Genomic DNA, 14749 nt, shown 5'->3' on the forward strand with positions numbered 1-14749 from the left:
CGAGTGCCTGTAGATCCTAGGCAACATTTTTCAACTAACCGGTTTCATCTGCAGCTGATGGGAGTCCGTTCTTGTACTCAAGTACAAGTAAAGTAGCCCTCTGGAAAACTCCTTGAGAGTAAAGAAGTAACTGGTCAAAGTACTCAGTACTAGTTAAGCATTTGTACATCTCATACATATATAAGGAATTGTTGACTTAAAAGCCAATGACTAATGTAGCTCCATCAGGATGCAAACGATTACTTGAAGACAAGTGTAACAGTTTAACTTTAATCCGTCCCCTCGCCCCGACCCGGGCGCGAACCAGGGACCCTCTGCACACATCAACAACAGTCACCCACGAAGCATCGTTACCCATCGCTCCAAAAAAAGCCGCGGCCCTTGCAGTGCAAGGGGAACCACTACTTCAAGGTCTCAAAGCGAGTGACGTAACCGATTGAAACACTATTAGCGCGCACCACCGCTAACTAGCTAGCCATTTCACATCCGTTACACAAGGATAACCTTTTTTCGTTTTTTATTAACTAAACTAATAAGCACACACAAGCACAGTACATTACAGTTTAATAATGTTTAAATCGGAAATCACCAGGTGAAACAATAAATCGTTCTCCCCGCCAATGGTTCTGTAAAAAGCAGAGGGATGGGGCTGGAGAAATGTAACCATAGTTTACACCATGTTTCGAGGCTATAGTCCAGTGGTGTCAATCTCATTCCATGGAGAGCCCAGTGTCTGGTTTTTGTTTTTTCTTTCAATTAAGACCTAGACAACCAGGTGAGGGGAGTACCTTACTAATTAGTGACCTTAATTCATCAATGGGAGGAGCGAAAACCCGCAGACACTCAGCTCACCCGTTGAATTATTTTGACACATGCTAGTGTATGTTTACATTTACTTTGTTTACAAACATTCGAGTAGAAAAAATATAAACTGCTCAAAAAAATAAAGGGAACACTAAAATAACACATCCTAGATCTGAATGAATGAACTATTCTTATTAAATACTTCTTTTTTTTTTTACATAGTTGAATGTGCTGACAACAAAATCACACAAAAATTATCAATGGAAATCAAATTTATCAACCCATGGAGGTCTGGATTTGGAGTCACACTCAAAATTAAAGTGGAAAACCACACTACAGGCTGATCCAACTTTGATGTAATGTCCTTAAAACAAGTCAAAATGAGGCTCAGTAGTGCGTGTGGCCTCCACGTGCCTGTATGACCTCCCTACAACGCCTGGGCATGCTCCTGATGAGGTGGCGGATGGTCTCCTGAGGGATCTCCTCCCAAACCTGGACTAAAGCATCCGCCAACACCTGGACAGTCTGTGGTGCAACGTGGCGTTGGTGGATGGAGCGAGACATGATGTCCCAGATGTGCTCAATTGGATTCAGGTCTGGGGAACGGGCGGGCCAGTCCATAGCATCAATGCCTTCCTCTTGCAGGAACTGCTGACACACTCCAGCCACATGAGGTCTAGCATTGTCTTGCATTAGGAGGAACCCAGGGCCAACCGCACCAGCATAAGGTCTCACAAGGGGTCTGAGGATCTCATCTCGGTACCTAATGGCAGTCAGGCTACCTCTCGCGAGCCCATGGAGGGCTGTGCGGGCCCCCAAAGAAATGCCACCCCACACCATGACTGACCCACCGCCAAACCGGTCATGCTGGAGGATGTTGCAGGCAGCAGAACATTCTCCACGGCGTCACCAGACTCTGTCACATGTGCTCAGTGTGAACCTGCTTTCATCTGTGAAGAGCACAGGGCGCCAGTGGCGAATTTGCCAATCTTGGTGTTCTCTGGCAAATGCCAAACGTCCTGCACGGTGTTGGGCTGTAAGCACAACCCCCAACTGTGGACGTCGGGCCCTCATACCACCCTCATGGAGTCTGTTTCTGACCGTTTGAGCAGACACATGCACATTTGTGGCCTGCTGGAGGTCATTTTGCAGGGCTCTGGCAGTGCTCCTCCTGCTCCTTCTTGCACAAAGGCGGAGGTAGCGGTCCTGCTGCTGGGTTGTTGCCCTCCTACGGCCTCCTCCACGTCTCCTGATGTACTGGCCTGTCTCCTGGTAGCGCCTCCATGCTCTGGACACTACGCTGACAGCAAACCTTTTTGCCACAGCTCGCATTGACGTGCCATCCTGGATGAGCTGCACTACCTGAGCCACTTGTGTGGGTTGTAGACTCCGTCTCATGCTACCACTAGAGTGAAAGCACCGCCAGCATTCAAAACTGACCAAAACATCAGCCGGGAAGCATAGGAACTGAGAAGTGGTCTGTGGTCACCACCTGCAGAACCACTCCTTTATTGGGGGTGTCTTGCTAATTGCCTATAATTTCCACCTGTTGTCTATTCCATTTGCAAAACAGCATGTGAAATTTATTGTCAATCAGTGTTGCTTCCTAAGTGGACAGTTTGATTTCACAGAAGTGTGATTGACTTGGAGTTACATTGTGTTGTTTAAGTGTTCCCTTTATTTTTTTGAGCAGTGTATATATATTTTGGGATCTGATGGGGTACGGCTGGTGAACTATATTCATGAGGCATTTATAAATTATATTCTTCAAGCATCCAAAAGTGGATGTAGCAACTGCAGATTGAAGGGGTGCATCGGACCTGGTCATGTAACCGCGCAAAAGCAGAAATAGCGCCCTTCTCAAATCTGTGCCACATGATCACATTGTCAAGGAAGAAACATCTAAGTTTATTTTCCATAAAATGATCAAACTATTTTTCTTTAGGAAAGCAGATAAAGCACATATGCAAAACAAATGGAATCACTTTTCCCCCAGTGCAAACTGCACCCACCCAAACGAACACCTTCAGTCTGTGACAGATTCCTCGTCATCAGGGCTGTAGTGGATGCTGTCATAGATGTCATCTAGGTCCTCTTCCAGGAGGTCATCTATGAAGTTATCTTCTAGGAGGGAGGTGTCTTGGCCCATAGCTTTGCTGTATATCAGTTTGACAGAGTCCTGGTGTCTTCTGAGGCTGCTGACTCTCCTTTGAAGCATGGAGAAGAGACCTCTGCTCCCAGCTTCCGACTGATTCAATTGCCAGCCTAACACCAACAATCGTAATGTGTAGGGTAAATACAATGAAGTATTCCTTTATTACAATAGCAATAACAGGGTGCCAACATCAATTGTACATATTAATGAAAGTTCCCCTACTTTGCCTGCTTAAGTCAAGTGCCACATGTGAAGCAAGGTCTTGCACATTCTCCGATTCCCTCTTCAGGCTTTCCCAGTGCTGCTTGACTTCCTTTAGGACAATTAACTCTTCCTCCTTCAGCCGTCTCAGGAGCATCACCCGGTCAAAGGCCATTTTTCTTTGTGAGTAGGTCAGCTGTAGATTCATAAGAATGCAATGTGGATTTGTAACTTTGGCAGTGCTGGCAGTGTTGTCTGTGTTTGTGCAACTGAACAAACAAACAAAGATAGCAAAACATAGTTATTGTGACACACAAACATACTACTTACTTTGTCCATGCAGCTCCCAAGGCCATGCATGAAGGTCTGCGGAAAGGGTCTCATCTGCAGATGGTATTGCTGAATCTGGTACAAGGGTGTTGTACTCCCCTATGGCAGCTGTCAATTTGTCCTTTTCTTCCAATATCTTTCTGCGCAGAGTCTTTTCTTGCATCCATCTGTCATCAAAACAAAAGGAGAATGGAATTATTTGTTAAATTGCATGGCTTTGAAATGAAAGAGAAATGAAGTGCAATTCAATATTCATGAAATGTAACAAACCTGTCTGACTGTAGAGGTTCTGTTTCCTTTGTTTGATGCTAAGAAACAGGACTTCAATTGTTCTCTGTAGTACCAGGGGACCATCCATGTTCTCATTTGTTTCCTCTGAAATACAATAAATTAACAACGTATCTCCAATGGTGAGTAGTTGCACTCACTTCCTGGAGGAACATAGGGCCTGTGAAGGTTCCTGTAACAAATTATTTGTTATGTGGAGATGAGTGAGCCCCAGCCTGGATAACCAGGGAATGTTTTGTCTGCCTCCTACCCTTCCACCTGTCCGGCTTGATTGCACCTGCCGGTGGAATACACCCTCTAAGGGTTAGCGCTCAGGGTCACTGGAGTACGCAAGCCTCTCCACTCCGTCAAGGTGACAGTCCAGGAGAGTTACATTTAGGATTATATATTTTTTGTATTCATTTACCTGTATTAGCCCATTGCTGAACTTCCGTTGTCCAGTTGTACAGAGTCTCATCACCTACACCCGAATCACTCTTAAACTTTTCGAGAGTCTGGGTCTCCTCCTGGATTTTTGCTGTTGTCTGAGAATAATGACAAAAACAAAACAGAATAATTAATTGTTTTAAAATAAATTAAATGCATAGATATAATACTTCTAAAATAAATGTATTGATCCACACAAAACCCCTTCAAGTATCTTCTGGACAATACTCTGTGCAGGTTGTTTTTCTTCCTTCTGTTCCACCCCATGGCCTGGATGGTTAGCATGTCTGTTCTTGCTAGAAAAGCCAAATAGAACTCCTTATTCCAGATAAGTATTAACATAGCTGAATAGAACAACCTTAAACAAATTGTTTACGTCCTTTGGACATTTGCTTGGAACAGATTGAAGCTGTTCCCTTGTTCCACTACCTCCCCCAGAGTTGTGTCAGCTACTTCCTGATTCCGTCCTCCCCACTTAATCTTAATTTACATTAAAAAAAAATATTGACATAATATTGCAATTATGTGAATAACAAACATCTAAAATGGGAAGCCTTGTAAAGGACTGAAGCTGGAAATTCTCTTTGAACAGTTTAATAAAGAAAAACTTACCTCGCATTTCAAACGATGTGCCTTTGCATGCACGACGGAAAGAAGTGGCTTCATGTCTAGAAGAGTGGCGAGCTCTGGACAATGATGGGCAACTTTGGTCAGGTATGGCCAAAATGTGCAGATCACATCCGTACACATGAATTGTATGTTCCTGCTGCCAGACAATTCCTTCTGCAAGAACAGTGGGTACGCAAATATCTCTCCACGCATCATGTTGAGGCTCCTTAGAAGTATTCCGTGGCGGCAGACGGCAACTTCGAGTCCCTCTTCATCAAGTTTGTCGTTTGTTTTCCTTGACGACTCTTCAGCTGCAGTCCACTGGGATGCTCCACATACCCCTTTTCCATAACCCTAGACAAGGGAGTAGAAGAGTATAGGTAGAAAAAAATGTTTGGGGGAAGTGTTAACGGGACAGTGGTTAGGTTTTTAAAATCTAGCTGATGGCGCTGAGCTACCCCCTGTGTTTGCTACAATGGAGATCAGAAGTTGGAGATTAACTGTCAAAAAGAAGCACTTGTAAAGTGTGTTGCATTTCTGAACAGAGGGAAGTGGTGTAACGACCCTGGACTTGAAGAGAGAGGATTACCATCTCTCCAAAATGATATGTTTTTATTGGAATAGTGTATAACGAGTCTGCCTTTGAGTCAGATGGCCCAAGGCCAGTCCTATTTCACAGATTGGAAGATACACAGGAAACGTACATGTTTAGTCTTTGTATGGACGTAGTTCACAAAGTCAGACACATCCTCATCCTTGCAGATAAATACGCCATCAAAGAATTCTTTGTCATCAGTCCTTGAAAGGATAGGTGAAATACATTAAATATATGACATATGAAATAGCAATCAACCTCAGTAACTGATTGTGGGACACTTGACATTGTTGATAATTCATTTCATTACAAACTCAAAACATTTAAGCTAAAAATGACCTCGACTGCATTTGAAAACGTTCACACTGGACAAAGAAAAGGCAAACCTTGTTTGGATTGTTTAAATGATATAGAGTACGGTGTTATTTGATCAATTATGAATAGTTTTACATACCCTTTTTTGAATCGATACAGCTTCTTGTTCCCGTCCACTGACACTGCAAGCATGCTGGGTGAACAGGCTGGGCAGTCAAAGTCCTGTATATCACAGACCTGATCAATTTCAGAGCGGCAGTACGTCCACTCAAAGAAGCTTTTTTGAAAAGTGTCCCCACAGATCATTCCGTTCTGGTAAGGGAAAAATACATATAGAAAATATATGAAATAACTTACAATAGTATAAACAAAACATACTATAATTCACTATGGCTGACTGGATTTGAGTTAAAGCAGCACCAGTACATAGTGTTGACAGCAAAGCAGGTGAAAGCCAATGCAAAAGTAGGACGAGTACTTATGTTGTAAAGAGCAGAAATATTGGATGCGAGAGGGGCACAGATAAGGTGCATGGCAGGACAGTGGTGCAGGAGGCTAACACGTACTGTAGCAAGAGACCTGAAGTTTTAACATAGTTATAGTACTGGAAATAAAGTTGTTACACAAAGTGTTGTAATAAAATGTAACATAGTTAAACTGAAGTCAGACATTGGTAAAGCTGAGTATAATTGATTGTTACCCTGCCAAAGAAGTCAGTTCGCTGCTCCAAAATCCACATAAACGCCAGATGGGACATTCCTGGGGCTGACACTTTCATTCTCTTCAAAAGAGCTGAACAGATCTACCTGTTCATGAAGTGCATATTTGCCATCACTGTGGAGAGATATGGCTGTAGTTAAAGGAAGGGGCGTGTAGAACCCCTCGATCATGGACTGTCTGTTGTGCATGGGGAACTTTGCATGTGTAGAGAAATCGCAGTCTTTGCAGTAAAGCTGTTTCGGCAGACAGTCTCTACATCGCAGAATAGCCCTTTTCACATTGCATGACTGACAGATCTTCTGAGAAGCATGCTCTGCAGCCAGCAGAGAATCTACAATCTCAGGCCTGGACTCCCTCCACCTATCCTGTGAGAGTTCCTTCCTCACACTCCAACTGTGTGATGCACCAGGCACAGCAGGATTTGAACACTCAGGGTCTTCTAAGTCAGCTAGGAGGATGTTAATTTCTCTATGAAGTATTGCTTTTTTGAAAACACAAAAATGGGAAAAGGATTAAATTAAGAATATTATATAATTAATCTACTAAAACGCACATAGGGGTGTAAGTAGGTGACAGCAAATATATCTCTGCACAATATATGGTGTGACAAGCCAAAAACCTCAGCTTTGATTCGACAGTAAATTCAATTACAGGGCAGACCAAAATATTGAGTAAAGTCTAAATTGGAATATCAAACAATAGAACTTGATCCCATCGTCGAATAGAAATTCTGAATGTTCTTAAAAGAGCAAAAACATACCGAGTACAAAACATTCTCTTTCCCTGACAAACTGACCAGGTGAAAGCTATGATCCCTTATTGATGTCACCTGTTAAATCCACTTCAGTGTAGATAAAGGGGAGGAGACAGATTAAAGGAGGATGTTTAAGCCTTGGGACAATTGAGACATGGATTGTGTATGTGTGCCATTCAGAGGGTGACTGGGCAAGACAAAATATTTAAGTGCCTTTGAAAGGGGTATGGTAGTAGGTGCCAGGTCCAACGGTTTGTGTCAAGAACTGCAACGCTGCTGGGTTTTTCACGATCCACATTTTCCAGTGTGTATCAAGAATGGTCCACTACCCAAAGGACATCCAGCCAATTTGACACAACTGTGGGAAGCATTTGAGTCAACATGGGCCAGCATCCCTGTGGAACGCTTTTGACACCTTGTAGAGTCCATGCCCTGACGGATTGAGGCTGTTCTGAGGGCAAAAGGGAGTGCAACTCAATATTAGGAATATTTTGTACACTCTGTGTATTTTGACTACAGAGTAAACTCTCCTCAAAGGCAAATGCTTCCAGCTTTCACAATTACAGACAGTGGTTACAAAAGGAACGACTCTGTAAATGAATTCAACTAAGACAAACTCCATAATGTGGAATGGCAGATTGCTTCATATTAAAGGAAATGTGGATGAAAAAGCTCTGCCAGGATGTTGTTATTGCACTCCCCTACAGAAGTATTTGGACAGTGATGCTAAAATGTTGAATTTGTCTCTATACTCCAGCATTTTCAATTGCTTTGTAGAGAAGCTACCTGCAAGTAAGCATTTCGCTGGATGGTGTTACCATCAGTATCCTGTACATACGACTAATAAAACTTGCAACTAGACATATAAAGTGCTTTCATTTTAAAACGGTAAATCAGAAAAGTCTGAAAATACCCTGAAACAAAAGGTGACATTCTGTACTGTAACCTCATATCAAACATTTGATCTCAAATCCCGAAATTCTGGAGACTTGAGACACATTTAAAAATGTTGCATCACTGTCAAAATAAAGATGTAGTGCAGTATAATTCAGTAACACCAAGATGACCACAATTTTGAAAGCTAAAGCATTTAAACATACCTATTTCTTCATCAATGTTTAAAACTGGAGTGGATTCCAATACACTGGTCCTTGTCTCTAAAATAAGATATGCAAAAAAGGAAAGGATTAGACTTAAAGGGGCATTCAGAAGTTGATAAAGCCATTTTTGAATTTATATTAAATGATATATGGTTAAAACTATTATTTTAATAACATTGATGGTAAGTTATTGCAATAATAGCTCTGTCAATAAATTGAAAGCTGTTACATTTCGCCAACACCATCACCTAGCTTTTAACCAAAACAGGGGAGGGGAGTGTGCTTTGTTATTGTTTCAACTACCAATGATAGATTTAATAAAAATACAATAAATTAATTACAAGCCCACTGAATAACAAGGAATTGTATAGATTAATATATTCAATCGCTCATCAATACCTGATTCTTCCTCAGTGACTGGCCCAAAATGGTGCACTAGTCTGGCTCTTGATGTACTGGCCCTTGGAGCTGAAAAAATTGGTAATAAAAAGGTTTTTAATTCAAAAGATTTGCTGGAATTCGGACTCTCCTTTCGTTAAATATGTATTTTCATCAGAGACAGACAACAGTTAGAGACAGGGAAAGGTGGGCTCATACCGGCATGTAATGTATTATGTGCTGTGGGTAGATGGTACTAGACCGGCCTATGGCACGGCAACAAACGTTTGATATGCTATGATACAGTATGTTTGAAAGGAAAAAGTCAGATCAGGGACCAATAAAATTAAACACCTAGACGGGATGAAATTTACCAACAGAAGTGGATGTAGTTGCCTTCCTGGTTTGAGGAACAATCTGTCCTCTCTCATCCCTTTGTCTCCATCTGAACCTAATCCCTGGAGGCTTGTTTGTCTTTTTCTTATTTTCCTAAAAAGTGCATTTCAATTATCATGGCTGGCTCACTAATAAAAGTCTCCCACAAGCATGGCTTGCTTGTGCACAAATGGAGCACAAGCAAGGATTTTATTTTCACATAAGTTGAAGTGATTTGTCAGCTGAGGAAAGGCACCTGCAGTAGACCCACGTTCTGGGTCACTCACACAGCCAACATGTGTAGAAATTCACAAGGATGCTAACAAGTGCATCCTTGTGCCTCATGCTCAATGGGCAATATCATTGATGCCCGTGTTCAGGTCATATCACGGAGTCTATGTTTAAATTCACATTTGTGCCATGTGGGGTCTACTTTGACAAACAAAAAGCAATGATAAATCATAACGCTGTGGTGCTGGGGTTGTGTTGGGAATATTTATGCACGTATGGGAGCTGTAGGGGTTACATTACCGGTAATGTACGACTTGTTACCTACCCTAAATGACAAATTAGTCCACAGTTATCTTCCGGGTGACTCTCAAAAAACTTGGCTTGACCACAAACCCAAGGGCTCTTTTAAATGTAACCATTGCAGAAATATTGCACAGAATAAGTATTTTGTTGACACAGCTTCCAAAATGGAGTATTACATCAAGCATTTCATTAACTGCAAAACCACTCATGCCATCTATAGATTGGAATGTCCACAGTGCAAGGTGTTCTACATTGGACGGACAAAGAGACGCCTTCAAGACCGCTTGGCGGAACACAAGTACGCCATACGGGTAGGCAATGAAGACTACCCCATGGCAAGGCACTACAAGTCCTTACACCATGGCAACCCTGCCTCCCTACAAGCTATGGGTATTGATCATATTCCCGCCTCTATTAGAAAAGGGGACCGTCTTAAACAGTTAAACCAATGGGAAAGTTTTGCGATTTACAAATTACAGGCCACTAAATACCCTGGTTTAAATGAAGATATGGATTTCTCACCCTTCCTGTAGGGTCGTGATAGATTCATTTGCTGTCATCTAGTGGACATTTTTGCTCAATTGCCCTCAGCTATGTTTAGACTGTTGTTCATGTTTTGCTGTGTTCTAGCGTACTATGGAATATATTGCTTTCTTATTCTTGACACTTCTCCCAGTAATATGTAAGGTTAGAACTACCTTTCTAAGTGTTCTGATACTTCTAACTTGGAGTTGTATGTTTATGATAACATAGCTACAGTATTTCACCTTTTAATGTGTATATTATTGCTTACTAGGTGTGTCCAATCAATTTTGTAACCACTCCCTCTTCCAATTAGGGCTAATTGGAAAATCTGTACAAAAGAGGACTTTTTTTTTTTTTTTACTCCCTGACGAAGGCCATGCAGCCGAAACGCGTCAGTTTAAACTTTGTTTCTATTGAACATGCCATACTAATAGAGAAATTTTAATTAATTATATGAGGAGTGGCTTGGTCCTCCTTTCTTTTTGATGACCAATTTACCCCTTTTACCAAAGAGCACCTTCTATCTACCAAAATGTACTATTGTGTACCTTAGTAGCGCTTCCCTTCCTCCTCTTTCTACATTCTATGTTGTGTATGCAACTTTCTTTATTCACCTTAGTTACGTAACCTTCCTTACTGGTTTAACACATTTTTTAAACCAAACACTTTAACACAAAACGAATGTGTATGCATGCTGTATTTTCTGACAACAAGGGACGAACTGGCGACCTACCTGTTACCTGTCCAGGGTCCAGACATCTAGTGTGGGCGAAAAATCTATAAACAACAAATGTCACATGACCGGATGAGGTAACCATTCTTGTTCTTCTTGTAACTTTCCGGTAGGCTAGAAGCTTTCCGGTGTTTTGCTGCTCGTCACAGGTCGACGCAGGTATTGCACTTTATTTATCGTTCTCATAACCGTAGGTGCAGCCAAGTGGAGATACGAAAGCTTTCTAGCTATTTCGCACTGACGGTAATTTGAACACAAGAAAGCTTCTAGTGAAAAGGTGCTTACTCAGCCACCCTAGCCTTATTACGGGTTAATGTTTTGGTAGGCCAACAAAATTTAAGACTACAATGACTGCATACGTTTCCCCAAATGTTATAAGGGAAAAAATGGCAAGGCTGCCATTGTATTTTCAGTTACATTCTGGTCAATAAAAATGGTTTACACGTTTGTTTTTTAAGAAATACATGGAACTACAACCGAATAAAACACCATTAGCCATCATGCATTGCTTACATTCATTCTATACTGAAAAGTCTGTTCATAAAAATCGAAAACAGTACATATAGGCATACAACCACAATGTTTTAATAGGGGTTAAAAAAAGAACAAAATATCTATATATTTTCATAACGTTAAATAAATAATGAAATACAGGCGATCGCGTCTATGGTTGTTGCAAAGGCTTGTGTGTCGCCTACTGGTTAAATTCGTGTCTTTTCGCACGAATTAAGTAGCACATAAATTCGTGTATTTTCGAACGAATTGAACCACACAAAAATGCACGAAGTCTGCTGAAATACATGTTGTACATATATGCGCGAATTGAATGTGAGGCTGGGCTAGACTGTCACCAATAGGCTAAAACAGCGTGGTTACATGTGTCTTCAATTCAGAATAATCTCTAAGAGAAAACAATGTGTGTCTGATACACACAGGAGCTTGGTAGTTAGTTCTCAAAGTCACTTCCATTTGAACCAAATTCAAGCAGAAACTCATGCCAAACCTGAATTAACATTTCTTTGCACTTAGAGCTAGTTAAAACAAAAGACTGGAAAACACAGATTCTAATCAAATCAACTCTGAACTATCCGCTGTCCTGTAACAATAAATCCATAGCACTTGCAGTACAATAAAATATTACAAAATACATAGCTCTTAATGAACTCTTGAACAATCCAAACATGACAATTTAATTCACACAGTAACAATCATTTCATTGATTCACGTTTTCATCTGCATGTGTGTTTAGTGTGTCCACCAGCTCATCAGTAGGGATGACCAGGGATGATCTCTTGATAAGTGTGTGAATTGGACCATTTCCCTGTCTCGATAAGCATTCAAATAACGAGTACTTTTGAGTGTCAGGGAAAATGTATGGAGTAAAAGTAAAAGTTTTCAAAAATATAAATAGTAAAGTACAGATACCCCCCCCCCAATACTTAAATAGTACTTTAAAGTATTTTTACTTAAGTACTTTACACCACTGCTTATACAATACTGTAAGCAGTACTGTAAGCAGTGTACCCATCCACATTTACACTTTAATTTATCAATTAGATAAATAATACTAGCATCACATACAGCACCATTATTATAGAATAGGCTACTCCTGTATCCACACTATAATAGGATACGCTTATGATTTCATTGGTCTTGTCAGGCATGATTTTAAGTCTTCAATTGAAGTTGTATGTTTTGCCTCATTTCCCTCCTTCAGGGAAAAGTAGTTATGCATCCCTACAGTGGAAAAATAAACCCATAGCTCCAGCACACAATGGCATGTAGGGGTAGTGTATTACAATGTAGAATATGTATACAGTGCCTTCGGAAAGTATTCAGACCCCTTGACTTTCCCCACATTTTATTACGTTACAGCCTTATTCTAAAATTGATTAAATAAAATATATTCCTCAGCAATCTACACACAATACACCATAATGACAAAGCGAAAAATAAAATAAAAAGTAGAAAAAAAAAGAAGAAGAGGCACAGATCTGGGGAAGGGTACCAAAAAATGTCTGCAGCATTGAAGGTCCCCAAGAACACAGTGGCCTCCATCATTCTTAAATGGAAGAAGTTTGGAACCACCAAGACTCTTCCTAGAGCTGGCAGCCCGGCCAAACTGAGCAATCAGGGGAGAAGGGCCTTGTTCACTCTGACAGCGCTCCAGAGTTGGGAGAACCTTCCAGAAGGACAACCATCTCTGCAGTACGCCACCAATCAGGCCTATATGGTAGAGTGGTCAGACGGAAGCCTCTCCCCAGTAAAAGGCACATAACAGCCAGCTTGGAGATTTCCAAAAGGCACCTAAAGACTCTCAGACTATGAGAAACAAGATTCTCTGGTCTGATGAAAGCAAGATTGAACTCTTTGGCCTGAATGCCAAGCGTCACGTCTGGAGGAAACCTGGCACCATCCCTACGGTGAAGCATGGTGGTGGCAGCATCATGCTGTGGGGATGTTTTTCAGCGGCAGGGACTGGGAGACTAGTCAGGATCAAGGGAAAGATGAACGGCGCAAAGTACAGAGAGATCCTTGATGAAAACCTGCACCAGAGTTCTCAGGACCTCAGACTGGGGTGAAGGTTCACCTTCCAACAGGACATCGACCCTAAGCACACAGCCAAGACAACGCAGGAGTGGCTTCGGGACAAGTCTCTGGATGTCCTTGAACGGCCCAGCCAGAGCCCGGACTTGAACACGATCGAACATCTCTGGAAACCTGAAAAAAGCTGTGCAGCGACGCTCACCATCAAACTTGACAGAGGAATCTGCAGAGACGAATGGGAGAAACGCCACAAATACAACTGTGCCAATCTTGTAGCATCATACCCAAGAAGACTAAGCTGTAATCGCTGCCAAAGGTGCTTCAATAAAGCACTGAGTAAAGGGTCTGAATACTTATATAAAATATGATAATTGTTTATTTTTTATACATTTGCAAACATTTCTAAAAACCTGTTTTTGATTTGTGATTATGGGGTATTCTGTGTAGAGGATTTATTTTATTTAAAAAAAATCTATTTTAAAATAAGGCTGTAATGTAACAAAATGTGGAAAAAGTCAAGGGGTCTGAATACCGTAAGGCACTACCCTCTGTAGCGCCTTACGGTCAGATGACGAGCTGTTGCCATACCAGGCGGTGATGCAACCGGTCAGGATGCTCTCGATTGTGCAGTTGTAGAACCTTTTGAGGATCTGGGGACCCACGCCAAAAAACAAAAGTTTTGTTGTGCCCTCTTCACGACTATCTTGGTATGTTTGGACCATGATAGTTCGTTGGTGATGTGGACACCAAGGAACTTGAAACTCTCGACCCGCTCCACTACAGCCATGTTAAAATGGGGGCCTGTTCGGCCCGCCTTTTCCTGTAGTCCACGATCAGCTCCTTAGTCTTGCTCACATTGAGGGAGAGGTTGTTGTCCTGGCACCACGCTGCCAGTTCTCTGGTACACCTCCAAATGACTCAAATTATGTCAATTAGCCTATCAGAAGCTTTAAAAGCCATGACATCCTTTCCTGGAATTTTCCAATCTGTTTAAATGCACAGTCAACTTAGTGTTCTCTGACCTCCTTCCTATAGGAGGTATACATACACTAGTCAACTTAGTGTATGTAAACTTCTGACCCACTGGAATTGTGATACAGTGAATTATAAATGAAATAATCTGTCTGTAAACAATTGTTGAAAAATTACTTGTGTCATGCAAAGTAGATGTTCTAACCGACTTGCCAATACAAATTTATTGTGAACAAACAATAGTTGAGTGGTTGAAAAACGAGTTTTAATGACTCCAATCTAAGTGTATGTAAACTTCCGACTTCAGCTGTAGCTATTAAACTCTTTCTGGGAGAGCTTGAAAATGTCAGTGAAGACACTTGACAGTTGGTCCACGCATGCTTTGAGT

General features: G+C 41.4%; 2 protein-coding genes across 7 annotated transcripts in view; both read right to left on the reverse strand.

The window, feature by feature from the left end:
- Positions 1 to 500: 500 nt before the first annotated feature.
- Positions 501 to 6001, reverse strand: LOC139554728 (uncharacterized). 3 transcript variants are annotated; one of them, XM_071367801.1, is made up of 9 exons: positions 5863 to 6001; positions 4817 to 5167; positions 4581 to 4684; positions 4407 to 4500; positions 4185 to 4302; positions 3761 to 3865; positions 3491 to 3657; positions 3182 to 3356; positions 501 to 3069 (listed from the first exon to the last, which is right to left on the reverse strand). In XM_071367801.1, the coding sequence occupies exons 2-7, from the start codon at positions 5027 to 5029 to the stop codon at positions 3602 to 3604; spliced, it is 690 nt and encodes a 229-aa protein (XP_071223902.1). In that variant the 5' UTR covers positions 5030 to 5167; positions 5863 to 6001; the 3' UTR covers positions 501 to 3069; positions 3182 to 3356; positions 3491 to 3601. The 3 variants fall into 3 exon arrangements, with proteins under 3 accessions (XP_071223902.1, XP_071223904.1, XP_071223903.1); XM_071367803.1 differs by lacking the exons at positions 4581 to 4684; positions 5863 to 6001 and having other exon boundaries at positions 4433 to 4500; positions 4817 to 4950; XM_071367802.1 differs by lacking the exons at positions 3761 to 3865; positions 4185 to 4302; positions 4407 to 4500; ... (1 more) ...; positions 4817 to 5167; positions 5863 to 6001 and having other exon boundaries at positions 3491 to 3611.
- Positions 6002 to 6496: 495 nt separating this feature from the next.
- LOC139554727 (regulation of nuclear pre-mRNA domain-containing protein 2-like) overlaps positions 6497 to 14749 on the reverse strand; it is a 54256-nt gene continuing 46003 nt past the window's right edge. For 2 of the 4 annotated variants that reach the window (XR_011670886.1, XR_011670883.1), the window contains exons 12-14: positions 8697 to 8765; positions 8298 to 8354; positions 6497 to 7648 (exon numbers count right to left, since the gene is read on the reverse strand). The gene's annotated coding sequence lies outside the window, so the exon portion shown is untranslated. The remainder of the gene's footprint in view (positions 7649 to 8297; positions 8355 to 8696; positions 8766 to 14749) is intronic. The other 2 variants (XR_011670884.1, XR_011670885.1) reach the window with 2 other exon arrangements.

Source organism: Salvelinus alpinus, chromosome 26 (assembly GCF_045679555.1).
Source record: "Salvelinus alpinus chromosome 26, SLU_Salpinus.1, whole genome shotgun sequence".
Lineage (NCBI taxonomy): Eukaryota > Metazoa > Chordata > Actinopteri > Salmoniformes > Salmonidae > Salvelinus > Salvelinus alpinus.

Bases quoted from the DNA above. Each gene is read 5' to 3' on its own strand.
- LOC139554728 (XM_071367801.1), bottom strand. From the start codon at position 5,029: ATGATGCGTGGAGAGATATTTGCGTACCCACTGTTCTTGCAGAAGGAA. The intron at 4,501-4,580 runs GTAAACAATTTG...TGGCTTTTCTAG, and splicing joins CAAGCAAATGTCCAAAGGAC to CAAGAACAGACATGCTAACC. The intron at 4,303-4,406 runs GTTTTGTGTGGA...CATTATTCTCAG, and splicing joins TCCAGAAGATACTTGAAGGG to ACAACAGCAAAAATCCAGGA.